At 41.5% G+C, this 13145-nt stretch overlaps 1 protein-coding gene across 1 annotated transcript; it reads right to left on the bottom strand.

The window, feature by feature from the left end:
• Positions 1-428: 428 nt before the first annotated feature.
• On the bottom strand, positions 429-1180 carry LOC133253389 (interferon omega-1-like). Its single transcript, XM_061427033.1, has one exon. It carries the CDS (start codon positions 1156-1158, stop codon positions 496-498), a length of 663 nt encoding a protein of 220 aa, XP_061283017.1. The 5' UTR covers positions 1159-1180; the 3' UTR covers positions 429-495.
• Positions 1181-13145: the final 11965 nt, after the last annotated feature.

The raw sequence follows: 13145 nt of genomic DNA, 5'->3' as shown, positions 1-13145 counted from the left end.
GGAATGGCAACCCACACCAGTATTCTTGCCTGGGAAATCCCATGGACAAGGGAAGCCTGGCAAGCTACAATCTATGGGGTACAAAAGAGTTGGACTTGACTTACAAACTAAATAAAAACGATAAAAACTCAGGAAATTCACCTTCATAAAGATTTAATAAATAAAAGAAATTACAAATTTAATGAACTGGAAATGTAAATGTATTTTCTAAATTTTAATACAGTGTAAAAAATCTTTTATATGAGAAAATAAATATGAGGAGATAAAAGGATAAATATAACTAAATAAATAAGCAAACAAATAATAAATAACATCAATGCAGTCATTGCTTAGGACTGAATCCCCCTAAACTGAATACATTTACTTCCTACTACAGACAAAGTACTGGTTGAATTAATTTAATAAATTTTGTGATTAAAGCAGAAATCAGTCTTCTGAAATGACTACAGGTGAGCATACAAGGGTGATGTGGCATCTTAGTCAGTGAGAGTCATCTCAAGGTGAGTTCAGGTCTCCATCCATCATTCTTAACCTTTCTTGCAAGCTGGTTGATGAAGACAAGGCTCTCATGATTTCCAGTCTGACGATTTCCCAGGCGCAGTCACTGTATTCCTTCTCTTTCAGGTAGACATGGATGCCTTGGAAATACCTCTTCATGGCCAGTGTGGGGCCCGTCCTTCCCAGGGCAGAGTCTTCCTCTCCCATCACCTGCCCCAGGCAGGCGTCCAGGTCGTCCAGCTGCTGATGGAGTCCAGTGTGGAGCTGCTCCAGGAGGGTGGTGTCCCAGGCAGCAGAGGAGCGCTCTGTGTGGAAGAGGTTGAAGCTCTGCTGGAGCATCTCGTGGAGCACAGAGATGGCCTGGGCCTCCTGGAGCTGGCTGCCCTCCACCATCTCCTGGGGGAAAGCGAAGTCTTTTCTGTCCTGCAGACAGAAGCGAGAGGACAGTCTCCTCATTTGGCCCAGGAGCCTAAGGTTCTTCCTGCCAACCAGCATGTGGTTCTGAGACAGGTCACAGCCCAGGGATCCTCCCCGGCCGTAGCTGACCAGCACCAGGGCCATCAGTAGAGAGAGCACGAAGGCCATGGGGAAGATGAGGCTGCTGCTGGTCTGGCTGGGACGGCGTCTGGTGGAACCTTGAGGTAGGTTCTCTGATGCCATGCTTTCTAAGCAAGGTCATTAAATAGGGAACATGATAGTTTTCATTTTCTAATTATTTCTATACACTTTTACTTCCTTTTTTTATTTTCCTTTATGTATTTACAATATGATCAAATAAAATGTCATAAATCTAAACTATTAATTTTGTGTATTTCCCAATAACTTCCTATGTGCCCATCCAAATGGATATTTATCAATCAAATGAGAAAGGTCTTTTTCTTAACTCAGGAGTGATGTATGTTTGTAATTACACACATTATTGCTTTTTGTCTCTCATGCATAAATGTTGCTCTGTTCTTGTCCATGAACTCATCTGTAGCCCTGATCTTAGGCTCCATTTTTCCCTCTTACTTTACATAGGAAACCAGGCTCCCTCAGCCCTGTGGTTTCTGTATTTATAAGCGATTTACCAGATTACTCTGGCAAATACGGTCTTTGAAACAAAAGATGATTTATCTTTAGTGTTTGATTTAGAAAAGAGTCTGATTATTACAAGTTCATGAGCTCTTCCCACGTTTCTCCTCCTTTTGGAACATATTCCTTCAGGCCCTGTAGTTGTGTTTTAGGGAACCATCAAGTCAGGACTATTACAGACATCGCCCTTTCTTTCCACCATTTTCATCCTGGATACCTATTTTCCTCCACAGACTGGGCCAATATCCCCACCAGAATCCTGGTTCTTCTTGGGGAACATGGGTGAGGAGACTCTAATTCCAGAATAATTGTATTTCCCCAGCAGCACCTCACTCACAGGGAGAGATCACATGGAGCCACCCCCTGTCCTCTAGAGTGACAGAGTCCCTTCCGCACCTGCTGGACTCCCTCCCTAAGGACAGGCTCACCACAGCCTGAGGACTTGAAAATCTCCTTTCTGTGAAGGGCTTGTTTATTTGTTGGGAAAGTAAATCATCTTCCTGAAACCCCACCCTCTCCCCTGGAGTGTTTGTGTGAAGGACCCAAGTTCCCAGTGGTGACCCCTCTTCTCCTGACCCATGTCTCCAGGCGTCCTAAGTGTCAATAGTGCTAAGGCGCTGAGAGCTAAAGTGTGTTTGTGCAAGTAGAGGAATTATCCAACTGCAATTATTTTACCTTTAATAGATAATTTTTATTTTACCAAATATAGATTTTATCATTCTACTCTCTTAATGTTTTGAACACGTGTGATGTTCAGAGTTTCTGAGTTGGCGGAATGAGATTCAGTGGTGTTGCTGTCTCTCATCAGAAGTTCATGTCACAGAACCTAGTGAGCTTCAGTTGTTCATTCAGTCAGTTGATTCCACTGGGCTTTGTTCCTCTGTCTCTGTCTTCCTCTGAGAATGCAGGGCAGTGAGACTCACACTACTCAGTCGGGGGGAAATAGCCTTCTTTCTTTGCTTGTGGGTGATTCTTCAGTTGAAGTTGTTTTAATTTATATTGACATACTGGACAAGATTGGTCTCACTGCTCCTGCTCTAGTCCTAATTCATGATGAGGTGAGAACAATAAAAGGAAGTAAAGAAAGCCAGAGGGGCTGTATCTCTATCATTTTCAAAACTTCAGATTTTTTTGTTTTTCTTTGCAACTTTCCTAGAAAGTAAAATTCGAGATGAGAAAACAAATGTAGACAAAAAGAAAACAAATGTAAATCTGAATGTTATGAATATGAAAAACGGGAAGTGGCTTTCCCCTGACACGATGACGTTTTCTGAGTTAGCAAACTTCAGTGCAGCACAGCTGGGGACACGCTGAGGCAGAGGGGAAGGATGAGGCCAGTGTGATCAAGGAAAGGCTGGGACACAGCTGCGTCTGCCAGAAACTCAGTGAAGGAAAAGTTCTGGGTCAGTTGACTGCCCTTGGCTTTGCAGGATTAGTTACCTCATTTTTCTTTCATTTAATCCATGTAAGATCAGTTTTAGGAGAGAAGGAAGAAGTCACACCCATCAGCTCACAAGGAATCCCAGTTGCTAGAAAACTAATGCTCTCTGGCAGGATTGTGGAGACCTTCCTGAGCATCTGTCTAGGTGATAAATCTCTCAACAATGAGAAGATGCTTTACGAAAACTAAAATTAAATAAAAGGGAATCAGATAATTCCAAAGATCATTATATTAATCTGGGTAATAGTAATCATAATATTAAAAAGTAGTAACTGAATTTTGTTTGCTGCTAATAGACTTGACATTTTAAGCTCTTTAAAATATTAACTCAGGGTCTCATTAACCCTATTTGGATCACAGCATTTATACAACTGGAGAGAAATATCAATCTGGAGCATTGAACTATTCCCAATGTACCAAATACAAAGGAGCTTTATAATGATTTGTCTGAACAAGCCCATTAAAAAGAGTGAAGGGTTCAAATGAACATGATACTGGGAAACCAACAAAATAAATTGAAGAAGATGACAAAAGCCCTAATATCCCCTGCAAATGCTAAAGGGTCACTGTTAATAGTTTTGAAGGGCAATAAGGGAGGTGGTCTTAAGTCTAGAGAAATCTCTTTAAGGTCTCATCAAAATAGACAAAATTGCTATTAAGTAGTTAGAGGGGATGGAGAAGGCAATGGCACCCCACTCCAGTACTCTTGCCTGGAAAATCCCATGGATAGAGGAGCCTGGTAGGCTGTAGTCCATGGGGTAGATAAGAGTCGGACACGACTGAGCGACTTCCCTTTCACTTTTCACTTTCATGCATTGGAGAAGGAAATGGCAACCCACTCCAGTGTTCTTGCCTGGAGAATCCCAGGGACGGTAGAGCCTGGTGGGCTGCTGTCTCTGGGGTCGCACAGAGTTGGACACGACTGAAGTGACTTAGCAGCAGCAGCAGCAGTTAGAGGGGAATAGATTTTTCTGCTAATTGAAAAAAAAATAAAAATGAACGGGACTTTCCTACTGGTCAGGATCTGGTCCTTTCACACTGTGACCTGGATTTAGTCCTGGGTATGAAAAATGGGATCCCACAAGCCACAAGGTGGTAGGTCTAAGATTTTATGAGTGATTTCTTCAGTCAAATATGGGCTTCCCTGGTGGTTCCAATGGTAAAGAATCTGTCTGCAATGCAGGAGATCTGGGTTCGATCCCAAGGTAGGGAAGATCCACTGGTGAAGGGAATGGCAATCAACTCCAATATTCTTCCCTGGAAAATTCCATGGACAGCGAAGCTTGGAGAGCTATAGTCCATGAAGTTGCAAAGAGTTGGACATGACTAGGGACTAACACTTTCACACTTTCTTCAATGAAATATAGTATCCCTGGTATCTTTGTATTTTAGACTCTTGACTTTTCTCATGAGTTTAAGAACAAAAGAAAAACATCTAACAATTTCCATCCATTTTAGCTCTGACATTTCTCCTATAAGATTACAACTAAAATGACACTCCGCATCTGGTTCTACCTGAATGAAGTCACTACCCACTGCAGTCCCTGACCTCCAACACACGCTTGATAGGAGTTCAGGATAGAGATCAGGAAAGAGGCACTCTTTGCTGCAGGAAAACTGACACAGCAGGCTGGCAGTTCAGGTCCCTCCATTGTGTCCAGCTCTTTGCAACCCCATTGATAGTTGCACGCCAGGCTTCCCTATCTATTCCTGTCCAACAGGCCAGCAGAGAGTTAGATAATTTTCTGAGAAAAATTTATGAACCCAATTTTTGCAACTTCTCATACTTAGAAACGCTGTAAGATCTTTCAGAGAGACATCTGTACCTCCTGACTCTCAGCCACCTTCTACCAAGTGATGGCATGTAACCCCTTCAGCATAATCATGTATGTGCTGACACCCTCTAAGTCCTTGGAGCAGTTCCTCAGAGCTGAGGAGAGTTCGTCCTCCAGTTATAGTCCTCACTAGTCCTCCAAAAAAACTGAACTCTGGCAGTCATGTTGCCAGTATTTTTCAGTTGACAAGGACCCTTTGCAGAAGACCTCCTCAGGTCAACTTGCTGGTCTCATTCATAGTGAAGACACCTGCATTTCTCACCTCCAGTCCAGATGGGTCATCCTATTGTTTACTGATAGAGTCCAGTGAAGAACCTCTTTTCTTTATTTTTCCAACCATGAATTCAGATGTGGGTACTGAGAAAGCCTCATGTATTACCAAGATGGAAGAGCATACATACTTCCTGGACAGAATTATGGAAGGTTTTGAAAGGACTCCTTAGCGTGGAGAGACTACCTTGGACTCCAGGGTCAGCCTCATGGTTTTGTATAGTTGAATTTATTTAAAGTTCTAGCCTCAATGTATTAAACATTATAAAATAATACTGTAGAACTTTAATAAAAATATTGTTTAAGAAATCATTTGTTAATAAAATGATATTTTAACAGTAATATAGGAATGGTTTTTGCTTCTTTTAGGACCCTATTCCTCAGACAGGTTTCCAAGCCTCTAAATGTACTTTAAATGTCTCTCTGATGATTCATGGGGTCACAAAGAGTCGGACACGACTGAGGGACTGGACTGAACTGAACTGAACTGACTTTAAATGTTCCTGCTCACTGCTGTTTGTACCAACTGGAAACAAGAAAAAGACGATTGATTCATCAATGTCCTTTTTCCAAATTGCCTACATTAAATACATGAATTTCCACAAAGATCTTTGCTACTTTTAGGAATTGTGATCTTCCAGAGTGTACATTACTGATATGTGTCCTTTCAGGAAGGCTCTGTCACGCTAGTTGCTAAGTGTATTAAAATCGCTGCCTGTGTCCCTTCTATTTAAGATTGTTTAATTTTGCTTGTCTCTGAAAGAGGCAAAGGTATCATGATGGAGTTAAAGAACTTCCTTGCATTTCATTGTCCCCAGGCACGTCTTGCCCTGCTCTGTGATAACTTGCTGGGTCCTAAGGAGGTAGCAAGTCTGCAACTGTGATGGGCGTGACCCTCCTCCCTTCAGAGACTCTGAAGCCTGCTGTGGTATGAATGTCACCTGTGCTGGAGGCACAGCTAGTAGCTAGGCTTTCATGCTGTCTCTGTGCTCTCAGCATCCACTTCAGTCTTCTCATTCTCTGGAAAGGAATGTTGTAGAGAAATGCTTGCCTCAATTCTGCTCATCTGTATTGTTCCATGTCCTGAGGACTTGCTGCTATTGTCTTGCTTCTTCTGAACCACTTTGTGTATCATCTTGAGATTCCTAGCTTAATAGGAAAGTAAAAATGTAAACCTAAAGGGCCTGTGCTGTGATTTTCCATAATGTTCAACACATCATTGATTCCTTCTTCATTAAGAAACCTGCTGGTTTCTGTTGATTAATTCTACCAAGCAAGCTCTCACTAAGGTGATCAGTGTCATCTCTTTTCCCAAGTAGGAAGAACTTTCCATCTACATATCCACGCATGCATTGAGTCTTAAGGGGTTGCAACCCTTCCATCTCTGTCTTTTCACCACTCTCTCTTGTGTTGCTAACACACGGCCATTCCATCTCTGCTTCCTTTGTGGCATTCCCTCCCTTTGAAGGTTGAGGTCATAGGACTCAATTTTAAGTCTTTTTCCCATTTGATACTCATTTCCCACTTGATCAGTTTTTCTGTTCCATGCTTTACATTTCATGACATTGCTTGTAAATTGCCATCTCCAACATCCAGTGGGCATTTGCACTGAAATGTTTACTAATTAATTGTAGTAGTTAACTTTTTATATCCTGTCACATCTTGCTCCACATTCTACTGGCAGAATTCCAGTTTTCTCCCTTTCATTGTAGCATTCAACCTGATATTCATTTCTGCTACTAATTCAGTTCAGTTCAGTTCAGTCTCTCAGTCGTGTCTGACTCTTTGCGACCCCATGAATCGCAGCACGCCAGGCCTCCCTGTCCATCACCAGCTCCCAGAGTTCACTCAGACTCATGTCCATTGAGTCGGTGATGCCATCCAGCCATCTCATCCTCTGTCATCCCCTTCTCTCCTCCTGCCCCCAATCCCTCCCAGCATCAGAGTCTTTACCAATGAGTCAACTCTTCACATCAGGTGGCCAAAGTACTGGAGTGTCAACTTCAGCATCATTCCTTCCAAAGAAATCCCAGGGCTGATCTCCTTCAGAATGGACTGGTTGGATCTCCTTGCAGTCCAAGGGACTCTCAAGAGTCTTCTTCAACACCACAGTTCAAAAGCATCAATTCTTCCGCGCTCAGCTTTCTTCACAGTCCAACTCTCACATCCATACATGACCACTGGAAAAACCATAGCCTTCACTAGATGGACCTTAGTGAACATTTTATTATGAAGTAACTGATTATTGATTTGAGGTTAATTTCTTTTTAAAAAATCAAAGCTACAAAAATGACTGAATTAGTTACATTTACATCTAGGTCTTGAGAGCAACACACAACCTGGCTAAAGGAAGTGTATTTTTTATTCAAATCTGAAAATCAAAAAAAGGGGTCAAGGACTTGTAAAATGAATTGTTTAATCAAGTTATGCATTCAGCTTGGCGTTTCATTTTAAAGAAAAAGAAATAAAGAATGTTTTTATAGTAAGAATTTAATGAAAAATAAAAATTATAAACTAAGTATGAAATTCATGCCAATCCCAAAGAAAGGCAGTGCCAAAGAATGCTCAAACTACTGCATAATTGCACTCATCTCACACACTCGCAAAGTAATGCTCAAAATTTTCCAAGCCAGGATTCAACAGTATGTGAACCGTGAACTTTCAAATGTTCAAGTTGGTTTTAAAAAATGCAGAGGAACCAGAGGTCAAATTGCCAACATCCGTTGGATCATCGAAAAGCTCCAGAAAAACATCTACTTCTGCTTTATTGACTATGCCAAAGCCTTTGACTGTATAGATCACAACAAATTGTGGAAAATTCTTCAAGAGATGGGAATAGTAGACCACCTGATCTGCCTCCTGAGAAATCTGTTTGCAAGTCAAGAAGCAACAGTTAGAACTGGACATAGAACAACAGATTGGTTCCAAATAGGAAAAGGAGTATGTCAAGGCTGTATATTGTCACCCTGCTTGTTTAACTTATATGCAGAGTACATCATGAGAAATACTGGACTAGATGAAGCACAAGCTGGAATCAAGATTGTCGGGAGGAATATCAATAACCTCAGATATGCAGATGACCCCACCCTTATGGCAGAAAGTGAAGAACAACCAAACAGCCTCTTGATGAAAGTGAAAGAGGTGAATGAAAAAGTTGGCTTAAAGCTCAACATTCAGAAAACCAAGATCATGGCATCTAGTCCTATCATTCATGGCAAATAGACAGGGAAACAATGGAAAGAGTCAGAGGCTTTATTTTGGGGGGCTCCAAAATCACTGCAGATGGTGATTGCAGCCATGAAATTAAAAGACGCTTGCTCCTTGGAAGAAAAGCTATGACCAACCTAGACAGCATATTAAAAAACAGAGACGTTACTTTGCCAACAAAGATCCATCTAGTCAAGCCTATGGTTTTTCCAGTAGTCATGTATGGATGTGAGAGTTGGAGTATAAAGAAAACTGAACGTGGAAGAACTAGTGCTTTTGAACTATGGTATTGGAGAAGATTCTCGAGAGTCCCTTGGACAGCAAGGAGATCCAGCCACTCCATCCTAAAGGAAATCAATCCTGAATATTCATTGGAAGGACTGATACTGAAGCTGAAACTCCAATACTTTGGCCACCTGATGTGAAGAACTGACTCCTTGGAAAAGATCCTGATGCTGGGAAAGATTGAAATTAGGGGAAGAAGGGGACTACAGAGGATGAGATGGTTGGATGGCAAACTGACTCAATGCCCATGAGTTTGAGTGGACTCCAGGAGTTGGTGATGGACAGGGAGGCCTGGCGTGCTGTAGTCCATGGGGTCGCAAAGAGTTGGACACAGCTGAGTGACTGAACTGAATTGAACTGAGTATTATGCCACTGTTATCTGTAGACCACCAGAAAATGGGAACTATGGTCCTATCAATCGTTGTGGAAGAATGCAAACCTTATATATTACATCTTAAAAAGGAAATGCAGAGAGTTGTGGCAGGATTTATCTTGGTGCAATTTAAACTGTCAGAATAGACTATGGCGTCACACCTCTGAGTCTTCTTTTAGACTAAAGAAGATAATTAGATTGAGCTTTGGGTTTTTATTTCAAGCTCAGTTGACTCATGTAGATGAATATCTCCTTTTTGATTGAGACTTTTCCATGAGTATATTTCATTTCCAGTGTAATAACACAGAAGAAACATCGAAGCTGTGACAGTCTCTGATGCCCAGAACAGAAGGGAAAAGCTTTTCAGTGGAAACAAAAGAGAAAAGTGTAGAAAATGACAGTTTTGACCTATTAAAGATCTTATTTGCAGGAAGTTGCTGGAAACAGCTGGATAAAGCCTGGCACAACCTGACATCTGCAGCATCACCAAGCTCACCAGGTGCCAACCCCTTTCCTGATGACACGGAGGGTGAAGTTATCCAGCCCTGGAGAATGGTGATCATCACCATTGCCATCCTCCTAGAGACCAGAAATCACCAAACTCAGAGCTTTAGTGAAACTGAGTCCCAGGGCTACAGCTTAACAAGGAGCTCCAAGCTGCCTTCCCTACACCTCTGTGGCTGGGATGGGCACCGCAGATCTCCCTGTAACAGACCAACTGGCCATGCCTGCCTAGCGGAAACTGACTCCAGGTCAAGAGCCTTGAACTTGAGCATGGGTACCACCAAGGATAACCAGAGAGTCCCGGTTGACAGGAGCCTCATGCCAGGGCAAGGCGTCGCTGGGGCCCCAGGAGCTTGTGGGGCCCCAGGAGCAGTGAGGAAACTTTCTTTTCGGACTAGACTGCCCAGGGGTGTTTTGTAGTGGCTTTGCTCAGAGCCTTTGATTTCTGCACCTGCAGCTACATCCATCCTCCCCTTCCTGGGATGAGATTTTAGCCAGAGCAGTTTACACTGGTGCCTGTTTATGCAGTGATTAGCGGCTGGAAATCAGAGCATATTGTGGTGTGTTTTCAGATTCAGGGTTGTTTCTGGGGAAAGGAGTGATTCAGGGAAAGTTGAAAGGCATCTACAGTCTGGAAGGGCATCTACCTGATATTGGAACCCTCCAGTGGGAAGACTTGAGGACAAGACTGAGACTTCAAGGAGCCCCTCAAAAGGGAAAGTGATGTCATTTAATTTAAATGGTTAATTTCTCCTGCAATGATCAAGTAGTTGAAAAATGTTTTTAAATGTATAGGTAAGTCTTAAACTCACACCAAGTTTAAATATTTTCCTTAAGCCAAAACAAGACTTTAAGGTTCTGGCTTCAGTGGAAGCAAAATCATCTGCAATGTGTTCAAAATTACTTCTTTGTTCATCTTAGTTCAATTGAGCAAAAGCTGTAGTTGACAAACTTATGACGCATTAACTACCTTAAATAATTTCAGTTTTCAAAATCTTTCTTTCTTCTCATTTCTTTTAATCTAGGATTGTATGTTAAGCTTTCAAATTTATACATAGTTTTCCACTTAAGAGTTTTACTAACTTTTTAAAAATGTCATTTCATACAGATAAGTTGCTTTAAAATTCATAATCAAGATGTTTTTTATTTCAACATAATGTAAGGTTACACTTAATATACTATTTGCTACTTAATAAGCATCTTTTATGCCAAATGCACTGATTGCATGTTGATTTGATGCCCAGTAAATATCTCGCTGTGCTTGGTACAGCTATGAGATTATTTCATTTGCTAGTAAAATGTAAAAATGTGTAGATATGCTTTGTACAATATAAAAAAAGATTTCTGCTGCTAAGTCGCTTCAGTCATGTCTGACTCTGTGTGACCCCATAGACAGCAGCCCACCTGGCTTCTCCATTCCTGGGATTCTCCAGGCAAGAACACTGGAGTGGATTGCCATTTCCTTCTCCAGTGCATGCATGCTAAGTCACTTCAGTTGTGTCCAACTCTGTGCGACCCCATGGACAGCAGCCCACCAGGCTTCTCTAGCCACAGGATTCTCTAGGCAAGAATACTGGAGTAGGTTGCCATTTCTATCTCCATAGAAAAGATTAACCTATTCTAATTTGCAGAGGTAGAATTTTTGCATTAAAAATTAGAGCTGAGCAAGGCACAGATATGGCATAACCATTCTTAGGGTAGACATGAAATAATGGTGAAACCTTTGTATACACCTGTCACAGAACAACTCTCAGAGTTATGTTTAATGTGTCCCTGCTGCTTTATATAATCTACTATTTATGGTAACTTTGTAAGTTGTTATATTAACATTATATAAAGCACATAAAATGAGATGGTATATTGAATGGAGTACAGTATTCTCATTATCTCTATTTTATTTTCAATTGGACACTGATTGCTTTACAATGTTTTCTTGATTTCTGTTGTACAACAATGTAAATCAACTATAAATACACATATATCCACTCCCATATTCCTATTTTAAAGCTGAGAAAACTGTAGTATAGGATAGAAAAAACAACTGGACTAAATAGTGCCGAAAGTTGAGGGAAGACTAAAGAGATGCCCAGATAACAAATATACTGGTCACCTAAGAAGACAAGAGTAAGCCACACACACACACACACAAAATGCAGCAAGATTGTCATTTTCAAACAGTTTAATTGGTAAAACTCTTTTAAGCTTATCATCATTATTATTATCATTATTACACTTACACTTTTATTGACAACCCTGAGGACCAGTAGTATGCTACCATTGTGCAGGATGCTGGGTGGGAATAAGAAATGGAGACGTGTCCTGCTCTGGGGAGTCAATTCCTCACCATTCAAGGGACTCTCGGTTAGAAGGTCCTGATGGAGGATGTGTGTAGGGGAGGGGCGTTTAAAACTAAAAAGCAAGGCCTTGATCTTTTTTTTTTTCCTTTTAGTTCTACCAGTTTATTGTTACCAACCCATCTCCCTCCACCCTCATGCACGCGTGCTCAGTCATGTAACCCCATGGACTGCTGTCCGCCAAGCTGCTCTGTCCATGGACTTTTCCGGCAAGAATACTGAGTGTGTTGCCATTTCCTTCTCCAGGAAGGCCTTGATCTTGAAAAGTACAGACTGTAGGAAATTCTTAAAACAATAATAGTTGAAATATGGTAAATGAAATGTATAAATTGCTGGAATCTTTGTTGATCAATTTTTGTAAATGAACCCTGGCTTGTTACTGCAGGAACTTGGATATACCTCAGTAATGATATTTTCTGTGCATCACATTGACATATTGATTATTAAACTCCTTCTTAGAAAATCATACTGTTTGAAGATAGAGAATATACCTATTTCCAGTAATTAACCTCCTGTTCAAATCTCAGCCAAACATAGGTCCATGGTGCTGAATAAAAGATATGGTGAGTGTGCATGAGATGCTTCAACATATTTCAAATGGTCAAGTATTGAAGTTGACTTAGTTTCTGTTTCAAGATGGTGGAGTAGAAGGACATGCACTCATCTCTTGCAAGAGCACCAAAATCGCAACAAGCTGTTGAAAACTGTCCACAGGAGGACTCTGGAGCCCACCCAAAAAAGATACCCCATGTCCAGAGACAAAAAAGAAATTACAACGAGATAGTAGAAGGGGCTCAAGCACAATAAAAATAAATGTCATATCTGCCAGGTGGGAAACCAACAAACTGGAAAACAGTACTACCAAAAAAGTTCTCTCACTGTTGTGAAGGTTCTAAGACTCACTTCAGTCTTCCGGGTCTGCAGATCCAGCATAGGGACTGGGTATCCCCAGGGAATCTGACTCTGAAGGCCAGGGAGATTTGATTACAAGTTTTCCACAGGACTATGGAAAAGAGACTCCATTCTCAAAGGGGACAAACAAAATCTTGCGAGCACCAAGACGCAAGGGAACTGAGCAGCAGTGAGCCCACAGGAGACTGAACCAGACCTACCTGCTAAAGGTGGAGTCTCCTGTGGAGGTGGGTCAGCAGGGGCTTGCCGTGGGGGCAAGGGCACTAGCTGCAGCAATCCTGGAAGGTGCCCCGTGGCGTGAGTCCCCTGGGGGTTTCAGAAAATCACACTTCATTCATTAATAATGTTTCTCCCGTCTTTAGTATGAGAAGGGTAACAATTGGTTTCGGAAC

Source organism: Bos javanicus, chromosome 8 (assembly GCF_032452875.1).
Source record: "Bos javanicus breed banteng chromosome 8, ARS-OSU_banteng_1.0, whole genome shotgun sequence".
NCBI classification, from domain to species: domain Eukaryota; kingdom Metazoa; phylum Chordata; class Mammalia; order Artiodactyla; family Bovidae; genus Bos; species Bos javanicus.
Note: the sequence above shows the minus strand (reverse complement) of the source record. Positions and strands in the feature narration are given on the sequence as shown.